Source organism: Cibotium barometz, chromosome 33 (genome assembly GCF_041138505.1).
Source record: "Cibotium barometz isolate CiBa-2024 chromosome 33, ASM4113850v1, whole genome shotgun sequence".
In the NCBI taxonomy this organism is placed as follows: Eukaryota; Viridiplantae; Streptophyta; class Polypodiopsida; order Cyatheales; family Cibotiaceae; genus Cibotium; species Cibotium barometz.
Genome location: NC_141078.1, coordinates 27321114 through 27339789, shown reverse-complemented (window position 1 = coordinate 27339789; position 18676 = coordinate 27321114). Strand labels below are relative to the sequence as shown.

Below are 18676 nucleotides of genomic sequence, written 5' to 3'. Positions count from 1 at the left end.
AGTGCTGGCCGACTGGATGTTTATCAGTCGTGGGCACTCTTACTGCTGGCCGACTGGTTTTGATCAGGTTTTGGCACCAGATAGCTGGCCGGTCGTGGACTTCTTTTATCAGTCGTGGGCTTCTCTTATGCTGGCCGACTGCCCTCTAGGGGAGTATATATAGGTCCTCAGCCCCCATACCTCATTTGTATCATATTCGGGATCTTCTTGTGTATATCAGAGCAGAGTTACACGCCTACATCTCTCTCTTTTTGTGCTGTTTTTTCTGCCTGCGTTTTTGCTCTTGTGTTCCCAGATTTGGTCATCATCTCCGCTGCATATTCTGACAGGATCAAGTCGAATGCCTTCTGCACTAATTATGTATCCCAAGTAATGCACCTGGAACAGATAAAATTCCGACGTTGCTTTCTAGCAACTTAAGGACTTTCTCCACATCAATGTCGTGCTAGTATGTCGTCCAGAAATATGAACACACACTTTCCAATCAAATCCCAAAAAACACGCATCATCATGCGGTTAAATGTAGCTGGGGTGTTCGTAAATCCAAATGGCATGACCACAAATTCATAGTGGGCCCGTTCTGTGCGGAAGGCTGTCTTGGGGGTGTCCCTCTCCACAATCCTCACTTGGTGGTACCCACTCTTTAAATCAAGTTTCAAGAACACCTTTGCTCCATTCAGCCTCTCGAGAATATAATCAATTCGAGTCATCGGGAATTTGCTCTTGATAGTCAGCTTGTTGAGTGCACGATAATCGACACACAAACGGGAAGACCCATCTTTCTTCTTGACAAATAAAATCGGTGCTGCAAATGGCGACACACTGGGGCGAATGAAGCCAAATTGCAACAATTCTTGGAGTTGGCAGTCCAACTTCGATTCCATTGCCTTGGAAAGGCGATACGGAAACTTGCTCGGGGGTTCCAAGCCTGGGAGGAGGTCAATCTTGTGGTCCTCCGATCTGAACGGGGGGAGCTGGGGAGGGAGGCTGTCACGAAGAAAAATCTTTCGGAACTTTTCATGGAGAGCCGAGTACTTCTCGGAAGCACTGGCCACAGTCTGGGCTGTCTGGATGTATATCATCGCACACTGTGCGCCTTTCCTGACTGCTCGCTTAGCCTGCAAGTGGCTTATGAGCGAAAAGTTCGAGATTCTTGGCTCACAGTTAATGGTCACTGGGGTGTTTGACACATTCCGATTGATCTGGAACTTGTGCTTGTCCCACTTGACATCTTGAAGAAACTTGTGAAACCACTGAATACCCAAAATTATGTCTGCTCCTACAAGAGGGGCAACCATAAAATCACGCACAAATTCTGTAACATGCGGAAGCTATGGGGAGTCTTCTTTCAGCCCTAAACACTCTTGGAAGACGTCTGATGCAAAACGCAGATATAGAGAGAGAGAGATGTGCTGGAAATTTAGTATATTCATATGGTACAAAAAGGTACTTCTACTACAGCCATAGGTTGCCTTACATAAAAGGTGGTAAACACCAAAATCTCCTAGTCTAGACCCACACCCCAAGTGGGAGTGAATGGTTACAATGAGGAGCACCTCTGCCCTTTTATAGGCCTTCTTGAAGACTTGGCAAACTGGCCGACTGCTGGTCGGCCAGCCTACAATGCATAAAATAATTTAAACGCTGTCCGACTGGTTTGTCCTTATGCGCCTGCAGCCCGACACTAATCTGGTACAGCCGACAGCTTCTGTTCTCAGCCGACTGTCCTACCATCTCTTCCATGCCTTGTTCCTAGTCTCACACTACCAAATAGCACTCCTTGCTCCACTTCTGGTTCTTCAAAGTCTTTTTCTGGCTGCCTCTTCTTGATCAGCGTGTGAAGATTGTCCATGGCATTGATCATGCACATGACATCCCCCTCGGCTAAACTTGATGACGGGATTCCAACCTGTTCTTGGATGACTGTCATCATCCCAATCTTTTCCTGAAGTCCCTCTGTCATCCATCCATCCCTGGCAACCCTTTTCTTTGAAAATCCGGCCCGTTCTCCAAACCACTCTGTCACACAGACTAAGATCTATGCATCTGTTTCCATCTAGTCCACAATCCATTCCTGCCCTGACTTTGAACATTGTCTTGGTCTTCATTGCTGAGAAATTAGTCTGGCACTCTCACATCACCCTTGGAGGATAAACCTCCCTTGGGACCGTTGCCCGGGAACCTATCTGGCTCACAGGACTGCCATCCCCTTTGGCACTGTGGAACACCACCAACCAACCTCCTGGGAGTTCTTCCTGATCTGTGTTCCTTGCCTTGGGCTTTGAATCCGTGTACTTTCCTGTACCTTGGACCTGTACACCATCATCTGGGACTGAATCAGTGTTTAGCTTTGTTGAGCCTGATGCTCTGATACCAATGTAACACGCGGAAGCTCTGGGGAGTCTTCTTTCAGCCCTAAACACTCTTGGAAGACATCTGATGCAAAACGCAGATATAGAGAGAGAGTAGAGAGAGAGAGATGTGCTGGAAATTAGTATATTCATATGGTACAAAAAGGTACTTCTACTACAGCCATAGGTTGCCTTACATAAAAGGTGGTAAACACCAAAATCTCCTAGTCTAGACCCACACCCCAAGTGGGAGTGAATGGTTACAATGAGGAGCACCTTTGCCCTTTTATAGGTCTTCTTGAAGACTTGGCAAACTGGCCGACTATACTGGTCGGCCAGCCTACAATGCATAAAATAATTTAAACGCTATCCGACTGGTTTGTCCTGATGCGCCTGCAGCCCGACACTAATCTGGTATAGCCGACAGCTTCTGTTCTCAGCCGACTGTCCTTCCATCTCTTCCATGCCTTGTTCCTAGTCTCACACTAGCAAATAGCACTCCTTGCTCCACTTCTGGTTCTTCAAAGTCTTTTTCTGGCTACCTCTTCTGGGTCAGGGTGTGAAGATTGTTCATGGCATTGATCATGCACATGACAAATTCTATGCCCTGAATAACTAACTTAGCACCTAGAGCTTCATTCTTGACACTCGTCGTCATGCCTATACTAAAACCCTCAACTTGTTTGTCCACCGAAGTCAGGACGAAACGGGCATGCCTAGCGGCTTGTTCCGTGACCACATCCTCCGTGCTGCCGCTGTCAAACAAGACAAAGACTCGTTGGCCACCTATGTAGCCAAAGGACTTGAGCAATTCGTTGCGCTCATACTCCTGGTCATGGGCGCCCTTCTGCTTATCTTCTAGCTTCTGGCTAATAATTGCTCCAATTGAAGCACCGGGATTTGAATAACCAGGGGCAGCCACTGGGGTCTGTGTGGGAACTGAGCTCACCACGGAAGCTGTGGAGGCAATGGCGGCGGGCTTTGGAGTCTTCTTAGGACACTCTCGAGAAGTTTGTCCTTTTATATGACAAAAGAAACATCTACCCTCCTTCTTGTACTGAGAAAGCTCCTCAGCACTCAACTTGCCACCTGTCTTGCCTGCTTCCGCTTTTTGGTCTGGAGTAAGCCGCATTGTTCGAGTTCTTGGAGCCAGAGGCTCCCGGGCTCTCTTGGGGAAGATCTCGTCTGGTTCTGGCCTTTGCCCCCCCGAGGCGGTAGCCTTGGGAGTAGCCGGCTGGGAAGTCTTGGGCTTGCCACCATTATGCTTCATTTCTGCACTCTGCGCAAGCGAGAGTGCGTCTTCAAAGGCGGCTGGCCTAAACATACGCACCTCCCATTGGATTTGCGTGTCAAGGCCATACAAAAAGTGCCCTTTCTTGTCTGAATCAGATAAGCCTAATTGCAAACATAAAGTCGAAATTCTATTGGCAAACTGAAGGACTGGTTGCGCGTTCTGACGCACTCCCCTGAACTCGTCTTCGAGTCGCTCAAGGTAGTGGGGCGGTAGAAACCGCTGCTTAAGGTCGTGGACAAACTCGTCCCACACATAAGCTGCCATACCTAATCTGGTGTGGGCATGAGCCCATTGAGTCCACCAAGGAATGGCCTCACCTTCCAAGTACCAACTGGCTAAGATCACTCTGTCAATATCCGTCTTTCTAACTGTGGCAAAGTAAGCTTCAAACTGATGCAACCATGAATAAAGAGTTGTGGGGTCGAGTTTACCATTATACTTACTGAAGTTCATTTTCTTGGGAAAATGATTCGAGGGCGCCGCCGGTGTCAATCTGGCGTCCAAAGCTGCTAGGTAACGCTCGTGTTCCACGCGTCGCATGGCTTCGTCTTCATGTTGTCGGATCTCCAATGCACGCATCTGCAACTCAAGCAAAGAGCTCAGTTGTGGTTGTGACCCCGCGAGAGGGTCCCTGCGTCGAGGATCTGGAATCTGGGATATGGAAGGAGAGGGAGGAGGAGATGGAAAATGCGATGCTAGAGAACGGGTACGCTCTTCCAGAGCCAAGATCTGCGCCTTCTGCTCTTCCAACTTGGTCGTTTGGTCTGCGATTTTGCATCATTTGCCGGAACATCTCTGCAACACTCAAGCCTGGTGTCCTAGCTGGGTTTCTTGGTGCACTCTGGTCCCATGGTTCTTGGTCTCTCTCGTCGTCAAAGCTCGCCATAGCAGGAAAATGCACTTCCTTTCCGGGCTGCAATCTGACCGTCCATTATGTGTGTGGGAGACGTCTGGAGGCTCTGAACCAACCATCCTTCGAGGGACAGGAGTCACTCCGAAAGGGGTAGTCCACCGGCGTCTGAAAGCCAACCACACGAGTGAGAAAAAATTCTGGTTTCTTTGCTGAATCTTTACACTTGAAGTAGGCTTTGATACCAATGTTACATGCGGAAGCTCTGGGAGTCTTCTTTCAGCCCTAAACACTATTGGAAACATGTTGATGCAAAAACGCAGACATGAAGAGAGAGTAGAGAGAGAGATGCTGGAAATTCAGTATATTCTGATGGTATAAAAAGGTACCTACAAATCTACAGCCCTTGGCTGTCTTCTTGAAAAGGTGAACATCACCAAAACAGTCCCTAACTATGACCCATCCCTTAAAGGAATGAATGATTCTAATGATGAGCCAAAGGCCTATTTATAGGCCTTTGGACTCCTTGGGGAAGTGGCCGACCAGCAGTCGGCCAGCTGACTGGGCATGGACTCCAATAAATGAAGCGCTTGCTTACTTAGTTCTGGTACAGCCGACAACAGCTTCCATGCCTTCCAATGCCAATCCAAGCCCCTGCTCCAAGTCCAAACTACACCCTGTGCTCCAAATGGTCTTTTTCTTGGCTATCCCTTCTGGATTAGCCCTGAGAATGTACATGGCATTTTCATGCACATGACATTGGAGGAGCTTGGTTGTCCTCCTACCGGATCTACTCTTCTTTGGTGTGACAATCAGAGTTGCATCGCCATCACCAAGAACCCTGTGTTTCATGCTCGTACGAAACACATTGAGATACAATATCACTATGTTCGTGAACGGATTCTTGTTGGAATTTGCGAGTATTGTCTTTTAGCGGAGAATGCAGCAGATTTGTTCACCAAGCCGATTTCTCTGGCTGCTCATCTTCGGCTTCTCGGAGTATGTTCAGCATCTGGTGCTAAGAGGGGATGTTAGCACATTCATCCCCAGTTTTTGCCCATATTTGGTGTCCCTCTTGGTCCCTTTTCATGGCCCTTGATTGTGGGCTGGCTACCCCTTTTATTATATGTTTTTTTGGGTTTTTTCCCAGCCTGGATATGTTTTTCCCAGTCGGCCAGCTACACTGTTTCTAGTCGGCTAGTTTATCATGTCCAGTCGGCCAGCCCCTCTTACCTATAAATAGGTGGGCTGGCCTCTCACTTTTTCATCTTGCCTAGTCTTTCTTTTGCTCCCTCACTTATGAGACACTTTCTGTCTCTTGCTTGGGACTGTATCACTCTAGTATATTCAGCATAGTTGCTCCATATCTCTCTCTTGCACTCTCTGCTCAGCACACTCTAGTGCTTATTTGCTTCCGCTCTGTGCACTCATTCAAGTAGTCCCCTCCATGTCTGTCATGCGTAAAACCCTATACAAGGGAGTAACCGCAATGACTAGGGCGCGGACCTAGTGCCAGAACTCCTCTCTTAAGCATAGCCATTGAATGGCTCTTGCCTCATTGACACGCGAAGGTATCTCACCATGTATCCATTCCTGCCACTCTGGTGAAACCATTGTTACTTGGAGCTTAGGCATGACATCATAAAGGCGCTCTAGAAGAAGCCACATGTAGGCAAAGCGCATCGAGGATGGCTTCTTCATCTCCAAGTCGCTGTGATGGCAGAAGATAGCAAGGGCCTTGACTTTTTGATTGAAAAAAGTGACAATTTGAGTGGCTTGTGTCACCACAGTCTTCACCCACTTGCCTATGTCCTCCATAAGCAAGTCAAGGCAGTGAGAGGCACAAGGAGTCCATAAGCAAGTCAAGGCAGTGAGAGGCACAAGGAGTCCATACTATGGACTTAATCTCCTCATGTGCGTACAATAGATGAGGCACATGAAGTTTGAAAGGCCCTTGCAGATCTTTACGAGATTAAGTCTCTGGGACAAATTTTGGCTTTGGAAAAGTAGCTTATGAATCTTTTAGTTTCCGCCTTTCCTTCTTTATCTGCTTTCATCACGAAGATGAAAGATCTCCGAGACGAGCTTGCTGTATGTGGCAAGAATATCTCTACTTAGGATAGGGCTAGTTGGCTTCTCTCCAAGCTTTTAGAGCGGTTTGATGCTTATTTTCAGTCTCTTGTTTCTTCTCCTCGAGTTCCAATTACTTGGGAGGAAGTGATTTCCTCCATTATGTAGATTGAGTATTGCTTTGAGAGGGAATCGGCACCTCTAATGGTTCTGATGGAGCTTTGGCTCCTCGAGATAAAAGGGAAGAGTGGACAAGAAAGGGAAAGGGGGTTGTGACAAGAGCTCCAAGGAAAACGACAACGACAAAGACAACAAAGACGAAGACAAAGACAAAGACAAAGACAAATCTTCTAAAAACAAGGACGTGGAGCGTCACTACTGTGGGCATATATTGATATCAAGTTCTACACCCACTATTGGGCATTGATGACGTTAGTGGGGATGTCGTAGTATCTAGTCCATACTATGCATGATGGAGTTTTGTGGATCATTACCATGAGGTTATAAATTACACTTTCTTATAAGGTGAATTTGGGCATGTTCCTGGATTCATCTAGGTATATGTCACTATTGTGGCAAGAAGGGTCATAAACAGTCCCAATGTTATAAGAAGCGGGATAAAGAAGGAAAGGACTCTACCTCTACAGCAGTGTCCCAGACCAAGAAGGATGATGGTATTCTCCTATTAGTTGGTACTTTTCGTGCACTTGCGCTTGTGGCATCTCGGGCCAGGTCTTGGATTGTGGATAGCGGTGCTACTGCTCACATGACACCTCGTCAGAATTGGTTCGAGGACTTTACTGCCAAGACAGGCACTATCACCTTGGGTGATTCTTCTTTTGTGCCAATTCATGGACATGGCACCATTCCCATCTTCCGCTCCTCCAATGACGAGATGTTCCTTACATTTCGGATTTAGCATGTAGCCTTTTGTTAGTGAGTGCCCTTTACAGAGCTGAAGGTGCGGAGGTGATCTTCTCTCGACAGTCAATTACTATTTGTGATAAGGAGACTGGTAACACCTTGGCTCAGGGAGTCCAAGGTAGTCGCTTATACAAATTGACCGCTTTGATCCCTCACGGCTCTTCTTCAGCTCTTTGGCATGCTGAGTTTGGCCATTTGAGCTATCAACTTCTTCAGCGAGCCTCAAAGGATGGGTTGGTCGAGGGTTTATGGACCATCAAGGCTTCAGCTTCCGTATGTTCCTCTTGAGTCTTGCTTACAAGGAAAGCAACATCGAGGCGCCTCTTCGAAGGATGCGACACACAGATCTTCGACATCTCTTGTTCATGCAGACTTGCGTGGGGTCTGATGAGTACCGCGTCTTTGAGTAAGGCGTTATATATGCTTGTGATGGTGGATGACTTCTCGAGATATACTTGGGTTTTCTTTTTGAAGACCAAGGATGGGGTCTTTCAGCACTTTCGTGATTGGAGGACTGAGGTGAAAAAAGAGACCGGTTCTTCGATCAAGGTTCTCAGAACTGACAGAGGGGGTGATTTTACATCCTAGGAGTTCCAACAGTATTGCAAGGATCTGGGCATTCGGAGACAACTAACCATAGCATACTCTCCATCACAGAATGGAGTTGCAGAGAGGAGGAATCGGATTATTATGGAGATGTCCCATGCTATGTTTGAGCACTCCTCTTTACCTCGACATTTCTGGGTTGAGGCGCTTCTACTGCTGTTTATATTCAGAACAGGTCTCCTACAACTGCTCTTCTAGATAAAACTCCATATGAGGCTTTCCATGGTGAGAAGCCCTTTGTTGTTCATTCGCGGGTATTCGGCTGTTCGGCGTATGTGCATGTGCCCAAGGAGCATCGCTCTAAGCTGGACTTGAAGTCTCAGTGTATGACTTTTCTTGGATATAGTTCTGTGTCCAAAGCATTTCGTCTTTATGACCAACAGGCCGGCAAAGTTGTTGTGAGCTGAGATGTAGGTTAGTTGTTATCATTGTGGTCTATGTTGATGACCTCATTTTTATAGGTTCTTATTTTGTTGGGATCCGTTCAGTCATGGATGCTTTGGAGCAAGAGTTGAGATGACGGATCTTGGCCTTCTGCATTACTTTCTTGGATTTGAGATTTGGTAGACCCCTCAGGAAATTTTCTTTTCTCAGCAAAAGTACACATGGGAGATTCTCGACAGGTTTTAGATGATTGGGTGTAGACCACTATCTTCTTCAATGGATACTAGTGAGAAGCTCTCTCTTCTTGATGCTTCCCTAGGGATTGATTTGGGATAGTATCGGGTTCTTGTCAGTTGTTTGGTATGGTTGACCTACTCCCAATTGGACGTTTGTTTCGGAGTCAACTTATTGAGTTCTTTCACATCCAAGCCCCGTCAGTAGCATTGGCGGTGTGCTATCAAGGTGCTTCGGTACTTGAGTGGTACTCTGGATTTTGGCATGTTTTATCAATACTTTGCCTCTGCAGGAAAGCACCATAGTAGGTTGCTTTTTACTGCTTCATGAAATGACTCCCAACCCAAGTGAGAAAACACAACCAATGGTCGACGCCGAGTATCCGGATCCCCAACCCAGTCTTGGGAGAACTTGGCTTTCCTCCTACCGGATGTACTCTTCTTTGGAGTGACAATCAGAGTTGCATCGCCAAGAATCCTGTGTTTCATGCTCGGCTCTGGCGACCTTCGACATGCGTGGATACAGTTCAGCCACACCCGACGAACATCATATTGGGCGACCATGGCTTGTCATGTGCATGATAAGGTAGCAAATTACCAATGTAGAGTATTTAGGTAGTTAGAGATAGCTAATTGTACAACCTCTTAAATGACGAGTTTTCTTGCAGCATGTAGGATCTTCTCACGATTGCGTCATGTGAAATGAAAGAGGAGGATATGCCTTTAGTAGAGAATGCAACAGATTTGTTCACCAAGACGGTGTCTTAGGCTTCCTTGGCTCCTCATCTTCAGCTTCTTGAAGTTTGTTCAGCATCCGGTGCTAAGAGGGGGTGTTAGCATTTCATCCCTGTATGCTGCCCACATTTGTCCCCTTTTTATGGCCTTTGATTGTGGGCTGGCCACCCTATTTTTCCCCTATTTTATTGGCATTTTTCCCAGGTCGGGTCCTTGATGACCAGTCGGCGAGTGGCCCAGCCCCATACCTATATATGGGTGGGCTGGCCTCTCCCATTCGCATCTTGATTAGTTGTGTTGACACACCTGCTCCCTTTTGTATCCTTCAGTTATGTGACTACAAGGTCTCTTGCTCGGGATTGTATTCATTGCAGTATAATCAGCCCTTTGTCTTCATATCTCTCTCTCTCTCTTGCACTCTCAGTTCAGCACATGTGCTGCTCCCCTTGCTTCCGCTCTGTGCACACTCTATCAACATCTGTGGTAATGAGCTAGTTAGGGGCAACAGGCAGGCTATTTTCAGCTATTTATCTGCCTGCACTATTTGAAGCTTAATTGCATGTTCTGGCCGTTGCTCAATGGATTGACAATGAAGTTGAAGACCTTAAGCAGACACCTTGGAGTCAGGAGAAAGTTGGTTTCTGTTCAACCATAATTTAGTTTCAAAGCCTTAGAAAAAGGCTCAATCTTTTTTGCCAACCTAGCATGTCACATTGGCAAAAGTACTATTCTTTTTTGTTTTGTCAGATGATCACGGAGATAGAAAACTTTGGAGTGCTAAAGGAAGTAGAGGGTATAGTCAATGATTTGCCAGCAAAACAAGTGGAGACATTAGAAAGCATATTCATTGCTATACATAAAGCACTGTAAGTCTGTCCTCTCTTGCCTTCCCCTCCTTCCCCCCTTCTCCTCCCTTTCCAAGTTAAAAACAAAACACCAAAACAGTGTGCGTGTGTGTGTGCACACACATATGCACATGGATGCACATGTGCTGGCATGCCTCACCTGCCTGCACGCTCTTATACCCACCTGAATGCACATGGATGCACATGTGCTGGCATGCCTCACCTGCCTGCACGCTCTTATACCCACCTGAATGCAGTTATACCTCCACTTCCATCTTTTCCATTTCTAGTGGCATGCAAATTCAGAAGAAGGGCAATGGTGTTTGTGCTGTTAATCTACCTATAATAGCTTGAGCATTCCAAACACATCTAAAGGTGGGTTGTGTATTTGTAGGGATGATTTCAAAAGAATCAGAGATGCGCTCGAGAGACTATGGTGTGAATCATCCCAACTCTTGAAAGCAGAAAAGCTTCAACCGACCTCAAATCAAGCTCAACAACGCTTTGGCCTTGGCCCAAGCCTTCATGAGTGCATTGAAGGATTAGAAAAGCTCTTTATCATGCATAGAGATGAGTAAGCAATTTAGCAATTAATCTTTTTTCAACTAATCTTTTGTGAGTTTTTATTTTTATACAGGTTGCCAATAAATTCTCTTTGCCTGCAGGTATCAACTAAAGGTTTCTTTTGTTAACTCCCTCTCATACCACTCAAGGTATTTTTTCTTTTCAGAGTCTTAGGTGAAGGAAAAGCTTTATGCGAGTAGCCTCTTGTTTCTGCTTCAGTTGTAGTGCAATAATTTGGGCTTTGCATGTGAATAATTTATTATTAAATACTGCCCTATCAACGGAAGACAGAAGATGCCAGAGAAGACACTTGCACAAACACCATCCAATGACCAAAGATCAAATCTTGCCTGTTTAACTAAAATTCAACTGTAGGGATCAAATTTGCGACCTTTTTTAAAACCCTTGTTTTAATATAAATAGACAATTATTGTTAATTTTACGAGTATTACTAAGTTTTTTTCCACCCACCAAGATAAGATCTTCCTTTTTTAACCATATCCAATGGTAGGGATCAGTTTTGCAGTCTCACCTAGTATATATATACATATATGTAGATGTTTATTTAAAGAAACGGATACAGTCCTCAAGTCTTATGGATAACTCGGCAGCCCTGCTGATATGGGAGCCTTGCAGAGCATTGTTGCTGAACAACCAAACATTCCTCCTGATGAAGGTACATCACTAACAACTCAAACTAAGTTATGCTTCTTTCGAGTCTCTTCCACATATTCTTGGGGTACTAATGATCGCTATTTATCTCACAACAGTCCAATTCATCTTTGAATTTTTCTATGCTGGATATAGTACTTGAGCCAGCAAGCTCATCTTGTAATTGGCGTCACATGGCAACAATCTTACAAACAAGCAAGTAGGCAATCAAACAAAAAAAAACAAGCCAAGTATTTAAAGCGAAGCAATCAAAAGTGAGCAGATATCCATCCATCAAGGCCATAATGTTGGAACATTTTCCTAGCTGTTAAAAGGACTTTATATAGAATGCCATTTATTTGTCGGGAAGAACCCTATCTTTTATCTGGGTTGGGTTAGCTTCTCAATTGTATCTGGTCTACACTTTGCGATTACTGGTAAAGGCTCCCTTCGGCTGAGATGGCCTTTTACCTACATGAATCAGGTTGTTGCGGGTCAATTTTGTATCTTCTTGTTTGTGCTCTGTTTTGATAGAAACAGCTCTGTTGTGTTTTAACTCAAGAGGGGATTTGCAAGTGTCTGGGATGAAGTTTCCCATCTACAAGGCAAGCTTCAATATTGTATTTTCTTATTTGTGCTCTGTTTTGATAGAAAGAGTTCTTTTGTGTTTACCCTGAAGGCGAGTCACAAGCGTCTTCTGATGAAGTGTCCCATATTTAGCAGTTATTGGACACCCCCATTGCCCCCCTCTTTTTTTTTTGTCTAAGGGGTAAAAAGATGTAACTTGCCATGGTGTCAGTATATTGGTCCGTGTACCCTACATGCCAAGGTTAATTCAATGCAAAGGGATGTCCATGGTATATCAAGTTCACATGTTCTGTGGACACCTTGCATCAAATGCCACCTGCTCCTCCATGTCACGATCTACAGACACCACCATCAGACTCTCGGAGGCCCGCTTGTTCGTCCACATCATGGCCAGCTTCATGCAAAACACGACTGGGATGGACAGCCCTTTCACTAGGCACACCATGCTTTGTTGACTTTCTTGAAAAGTTGATGGATAGCTCGTGTGTCTAGACTTGAGATGGATAGTAAAGCGGGTATTGCTTATTTCCTCTCCTCTTGTCCCTGACTGTTTGTCTCAGGTTGGCTTATAACGAGCACATCCATTCGGGCCCACTTGTGAATCCAGTAAGTGCCAGCCAGCCACTGGATGAGTGTAGTAGCATTGTCAGACTTGTCACAGGCTTTGTTTTTTGGAAGAGGCCAGTAGCCAGACCATCTGTCTGATTCTGAAGCCCCGTTGAAGTAAAGGCTTCAATTTTCAACAACTTCTTCAAGCATCGGTCTTTGGCCAATGAAGTTTTCTTCTGTTTTAGTACACATTACTAAAAAGCCTCGAGTGGTATACTTGGCTTTGGTATAGTGGTGAGATGAACTTTAAAGAGGATAAACATTAAACTTATACTTGATATAAGTTTTTGAAATCAGGTGGTCACTATACTTTTTAATTGAAACAAAATAATCCATTGAGTAAAAAATTATCAATCTAAAACTCAATTGCTTTATAATAAAATTGGGGAAAAAAGTTTCAAAGAAAGCATAGCGTGAATAATCTAGAGATATCAGCTTAGCACATTTGTAACCTTAGATGGCTAGGTTAAATTAGATCTTTTTCATTATTCGTTTTACAATTGGATAATATAGAGATTATGTTAGCATATTTGTAACCTTAGATGGCTAGGTTAAATAAGATTTTTTCATATGCAACATAATAAGGCTATCATTAATAAAAAGAGTTACAAATGTGGGCTAATATTTAGCACCAACAAGGATTTGATAGCTTGACTATAGCATGTGTAAGGTTAGGGTATGTGAACTTGGGTGGATAAACAGAGGTGAACATGTGATACTACTATGGTAAGGCTAAATTGTGGAGAATAATCTTTTTTTTTCAGATTAATGCATTCCCTTATGAGAAGTCACCACTAATTTTCCCCAATTGAAGAGCAATCACGTAGAACAGCTGTGTTCCCCCAACAATGATGACAAGGGCCTCCAATGCTTTCTGCAAAAAATAGTGTGATTAAATATGTAATATCTAACTTAACAAAAACAACAAGAACTTCATTTAACATTATAAGAAAAGCACACTTGGGAGCATGAAATAAGACTGTCTTATTATTTACCACATCATAGTGAGGTATTAATTTTGTGTGGGAAATAATTGGCAATCTTTATTCAAAGTCATCCACAATCTCTGAGAATTTTATCTTATGATTTCCTTGTGTTCTCACCATAGTGAGATCTATTTTAAAGTCAGTCTGTATAATGGTGTGATGAATTTTTATCATAAATAATATAAAATGTAGTCTTTAAACAATAACAACATACAAATAGTCATATTTGTATTTTACCAGTTTTGGGTGCCTGAACGCCCCCGTGTTGATCTCCTTAGATGCAAGCCTTCAAAAGATAATGGAAATACAAATGCATCAATTCTAACATTTTAGTGATCAAAGTTGACACATTATCCGCTTTATTAGTGACCTCCATTGTGTAATTGCTTTGCAGGAATTCACATTTTGATGGCAAATTTAATTGTCTTTTTTAAATTAAGATTTGACAGAGAAGTTACACTAATCAGAAGTCAGTCTGGCCAATAAAAGCTGCAATTAAACTAATTATGTTTTTGTGATAAAAGAGGCGAATTCTGTAGCTCTCTAATGTGCCCGACTAATCAAAAATTAGGGGGGAAAAAGGAATTAAGTACATGTGACTTTTATAATATTAAATAAGGTATGGTATTAAGCATTAAAGCCATGCAGTAAATAATGCGCCTGTATATGGATTCAAATTCTATTTACATCAATTTTGAAAAGAGTTGCAAGAAACCAAACCTGACATAAGTATAATTAATTAGTATCACCTTGACATAAGTATAACATTAGTATAATTAATTAGTATCACCTTGCCCATCTAATCAACTGGCTAAGATATTAGAGGTTAAATGAAATAGTGATTGTTAGGGTTAAATGAAGTAGTGGTTTTTAGGGTTAAATGAAATAGGATGTTACTTGTCGATCATCTAGGGTTGGATTAAGTGCGTGATTAATGGGAAATGATAGGGGTAATAATATGTAATTGGATTACGTGGGTGATTAATGGGAAATGAGAGGGATAAAATCTTTTAAGAGAATAAAATGAGCTTAGAAATGATAGTTGGGGTTAGATCAATTGATGATTAACGAGGGATCATAGTATGTACCTTACATTTGGTAGTTAGGATTAGCTTAATGGTTAGGGATTGCAATAAACCCTATAGCCTTAGGAGTGATAAATATGGCACATCAACTGAAGACATTCTACTTAGCATGGTAGCTAACTGCGCATACCTAGAGGCCACAATATGTGATTAGTTTTATTTAACCATTTAAATTGGGTAGTCAGATTTGGGTTGGTGGTAATTAATGTGTTATTGTGATTACAAAGGTTAGGTAAATAAATTAGGGAGGTAAGGTTAGGGTTAAGTGGTGATAGTTATTGAAGCAAACGCAGGCCAGCTTACATTGTTTGATTAGTTACTCAAAATGAAGGTAAGGGAGGGACAAATCATAAGAGCCAAATCCTATGGCTTATACACGTGATTAAATCATTTAATTGGGAGTGGTTTACTTGGCGGTTAAGTAGGGCCACTACTTGAGGTTAAGTGATAATTAAAGCAAACCTAATTGATGTTAAGTGATAATTTAAGCAACCTAATGTGAGTACCTCGTATTAAGATTATTGGTGGGTAACCCAAAAAGAAGAAGATTATTGGTGGGTAAGCATAGATTAAGTTGTTATTGTTTTAAGATTAAGTGGTTATTAGCGAGGGATCAGAATTTAAGCCGAGGGCCACGAAGGGTGAGGTTAGATTTAAGTGGTTATTAGTGAAGGATTAGAGGTTAACCCGAGGGCCTCGAGGGTGAGCATGAGGGCGACGATGGCAGTGGCAGCACTGGCACTGAAGCTTTCCAAGGTCCACGCGTGCATGTGATGGAAACCACTCAGCACCGACCCCATGCCCACTGCCCCAGCTATCAGTGCAAATATCATGAAATAGATTGTTGCAGAGCTCTCGGTCACTGCTTACACACACACACACACACACACACACACACGCACACACACAAAAGAGAAGAAAAATAACTATCAAATAGATTGTTGTAAAGCGCTCTCTCTCTCTCTCTCTCTCTCTCTCTCTCACTCACACACACACACACACACACACACACAGATTGTTGTAGAGCTCTCTGTCACTGCTTACACACACACACACACACACACAATAGAAGAAAATCACTATCAAATCAATTGACCTTTGTTGACACCCACATCAATCCAACTCCACAATCACCCTACTACATTTAGTAAAATCAAATATTTCATCCACTAATCTATCTTTAGTACATTAGGGCAGATCTTACTATAGAAATAAATAAATAAATTTCAGATTTTTTTATTATTAAAGGATATAAGTTGAATTTATTCTCTTTACACACACATATGTATGCAATATTGACCATTAGATTTCCATTAAGCTCTCCTCCTCCTCCTCCTCCCCCCCCCCTCCCACACACACACACACACACATTAGATATTCAAATAAGTTGTACTCAATATAAGTGGGCTAAATGCAATATATATATCTCTATATATGTAAAAATGTTTTTATTTTATATCTTAAAATGAATCGAAATATCAATATTAAGAAAAGCTTTATTTTTTGTAAGTGGTGCTAATGATTTTCTATATAGATCATTTGTTCCATTTTATATGCAAGCATCTAGAATCTACTCTCACTCTACTTAATATAAGCCCGAAAAATATATTTTACATACATTTAACAGGGCTCTCTTCCACATGCCAATAAACAAATTAAACATGAGTCATGGGTCATGGCAATATGTATAAAAAAATGGCTAATCAAGGAAACATTGGTATGCATGTAATAACATGCATGCTAATGATTCTTTTGTCCTGTTGGGTTTTCTTTCTTCATCATTGTGAGATTATTAAAGAGCATTAAGCGATGGGTTATTATGGGGTGATTAAGAGAAGATTAAGATTACCTGTAGAGAGATCAACACGATGAGGTGATTAATTGATTGTTAATGGGGTGTTAAGAGGGGATTAAGGTTACCTGTGGGCTATTATGGGGTGATTAAGAGAAGATTTGTAGAGAGATCGATACGATAAGGTGATTAATTATTGTTAATGGGGTGTTAAGAGGAGATTAAGGTTACCTGTGGTGAAATCGGTATCAATGGCCATGTTCATGACCCAACCAGCCAAGGCTAAGACGACCATGTAGAGCGAGAAGTTGAGGATTAGGAGAGGGAAGGTGATGGCGCGCGTGAAGGCCATTATTAATTTGAGTGATTAAAGAAGCTGCTGTGTTTAACAACAAGAAGAGCAAAGCTTGAATCCTTGATTAATAATAAACTCCTCTTAATTACGCCTTCATTTATCAATTGTGATCGTCAACGGCTTCATACCCCTCCAAATCCATAACCTTTTTGATCTCCCTTATATGTGAATTGACTCTTCCATGCACCACATATGGTACCATGTGTGCATATTAACTTCTAACACCAACGTCCCTTATGTCTTCCATGCACCACATGGTGCATCTACACAAGCCCAAAAAAACCAACAATGCCGTGCTAATCCTCAGCTAGATCTATCATCTAGCAAAAATGAAATCAAGAAAACATAATTTTAATCAACTACCAGATTTGCAGTGCCACGCGCATTGAGTATAATCTCAAATTGTTGTTGTTGTTGTTTGTGTGTGTGTGTGTGTGCATGTCTCACACATGCAACACCCCCGCACCCCCCCACACACACACACGTGCGCATGCATGTGTTCGTTTCTGCACAACAACAAAACACACACACACACACACACACACATTTTTTTTTGGTAATACATTATATTACTAGTGGAAAACCTCCAAGTGGAGCAGAAAACCCATGACGCACGATTAAACGAACGGAATCTACAGCACAAACATGGCACACTACAACAGCAAAACGGCACCCAAAAGATTGTAAAGTGTCACAACTTGTAGTAGAAAAGAAAGTACATAGCACCTATCATTCACCACATCCTCAACATGCCTGACTGCTTTGGTAGAAAGGAAATAAGCCTAAATTCTCTGCTGTAAAAGAGGATGTTGCAATGGATGACTCTAATGAATGCTCTCTCTACGAAGGGATTTGCCTTGATCCGGACTAGAACTTTTCATTTGAGCCATTAGAGTCTACCAGTCTTGAATCAATTTCGTGGAAAACGGGCATCTAGGAATGCGCCCCTCTAAGCATACAAATATAACCTCATTTTAATAGCCTATATTTAGTTTCACTTGCCTCTTGTTCCCTGAGTGGTGGGTAAAATGTGGAATGATGTTTCTCAGTTTCCAGATAGTGGAGGGCATGCAAGGAATCGAGCACTGATCTCTGACATGCAGATGGATACTTGATGCCCTTACACCACAACCATGTTATTGTAAATATGTACATACCTCTCAAATTCTTTACCTATGAAATCCAAGGCCTCTATAGGTTAGACAAATGGAGGCTTTTATGGGATTACATAAATAAAAATAAGCCTCATATAGTATTTATACAAGAACACAACTAGCATGCTTTTTTTGGCACAGCTCTTTTGTAGGGTATAACATCTTTTATGGTGGCACTCGTTACTTTTCAAGAGTGGTCATGTTGATTTGCCATGAATTTCAACCAATGTGTCGCATATAATGATCCATTGGGAAGATGGTAGTGCTTCAATGCCACATGAATGGAGAGACATTTGAATTTGGTGGTGTATATGCATCACAGACTTCTTCAATGAGAACTCAAATTTGGGAAAATTTGAGAGCTTACCCTTGGCTTTCAAATGCATTTTTGTGTGGAGACTTCAACAACTCTCTTGAATATGATGATAATAGTAACCACAAATCGCATATTCTTATTTTTTAAATACGTCAATGGCATGCTACACTTCAATATATAGGAGCATGTGATTTGTGGAAACACTTGATGCCTACCATGCAAGGGTATAGTTTCATCATAATGCTATTACTAACTATCGGGCTCATCTAGACGGATGGTACATG

At 42.7% G+C, this 18676-nt stretch overlaps 2 protein-coding genes across 9 annotated transcripts in view; one reads left to right on the top strand and one right to left on the bottom strand.

Annotated features, from left to right (window-relative positions):
• The window catches only part of LOC147619462 (Pentatricopeptide repeat (PPR) superfamily protein), a 46233-nt gene extending 34055 nt beyond the window's left edge, over positions 1 to 12178 (top strand). The window contains exons 2-6 of one of the 8 annotated variants that reach the window (XM_086773135.1): positions 10195 to 10313; positions 10687 to 10866; positions 10958 to 11005; positions 11493 to 11532; positions 11664 to 12178. In XM_086773135.1, the coding sequence (XP_086629261.1) occupies positions 10195 to 10313; positions 10687 to 10866; positions 10958 to 11005; positions 11493 to 11532; positions 11664 to 11786 (510 nt within the window). In that variant the 3' untranslated portion in view covers positions 11787 to 12178. Of the gene's footprint in view, positions 1 to 10194; positions 10314 to 10686; positions 10867 to 10957; positions 11006 to 11413; positions 11533 to 11626 lie in introns of all 8 variants that reach the window. The other 7 variants (XM_086773136.1, XR_015261870.1, XR_015261869.1 and 4 more) reach the window with 7 other exon arrangements.
• A 1102-nt stretch (positions 12179 to 13280) lies between these two features.
• On the bottom strand, positions 13281 to 17025 carry LOC147619461 (membrane protein PM19L-like). The gene is made up of 4 exons (XM_086773533.1): positions 16799 to 17025; positions 15463 to 15637; positions 13928 to 13976; positions 13281 to 13578 (listed from the first exon to the last, which is right to left on the bottom strand). The coding sequence occupies exons 1-4, from the start codon at positions 16917 to 16919 to the stop codon at positions 13483 to 13485; spliced, it is 441 nt and encodes a 146-aa protein (XP_086629659.1). The 5' UTR covers positions 16920 to 17025; the 3' UTR covers positions 13281 to 13482.
• Between the last annotated feature and the right edge of the window lie 1651 nt (positions 17026 to 18676).

Coding starts and splice junctions, on each gene's coding strand:
- LOC147619461 (XM_086773533.1), bottom strand. CDS start 16,919: ATGGCCTTCACGCGCGCCATCACCTTCCCTCTCCTAATCCTCAACTTC. Junction 13,977..15,462: donor CTCACCCTCGAGGCCCTCGG/GTTAACCTCTAA, acceptor TATCTTTTGAAG/GCTTGCATCTAAGGAGATCA. Junction 13,579..13,927: donor CGTTCAGGCACCCAAAACTG/GTAAAATACAAA, acceptor TATTTTTTGCAG/AAAGCATTGGAGGCCCTTGT.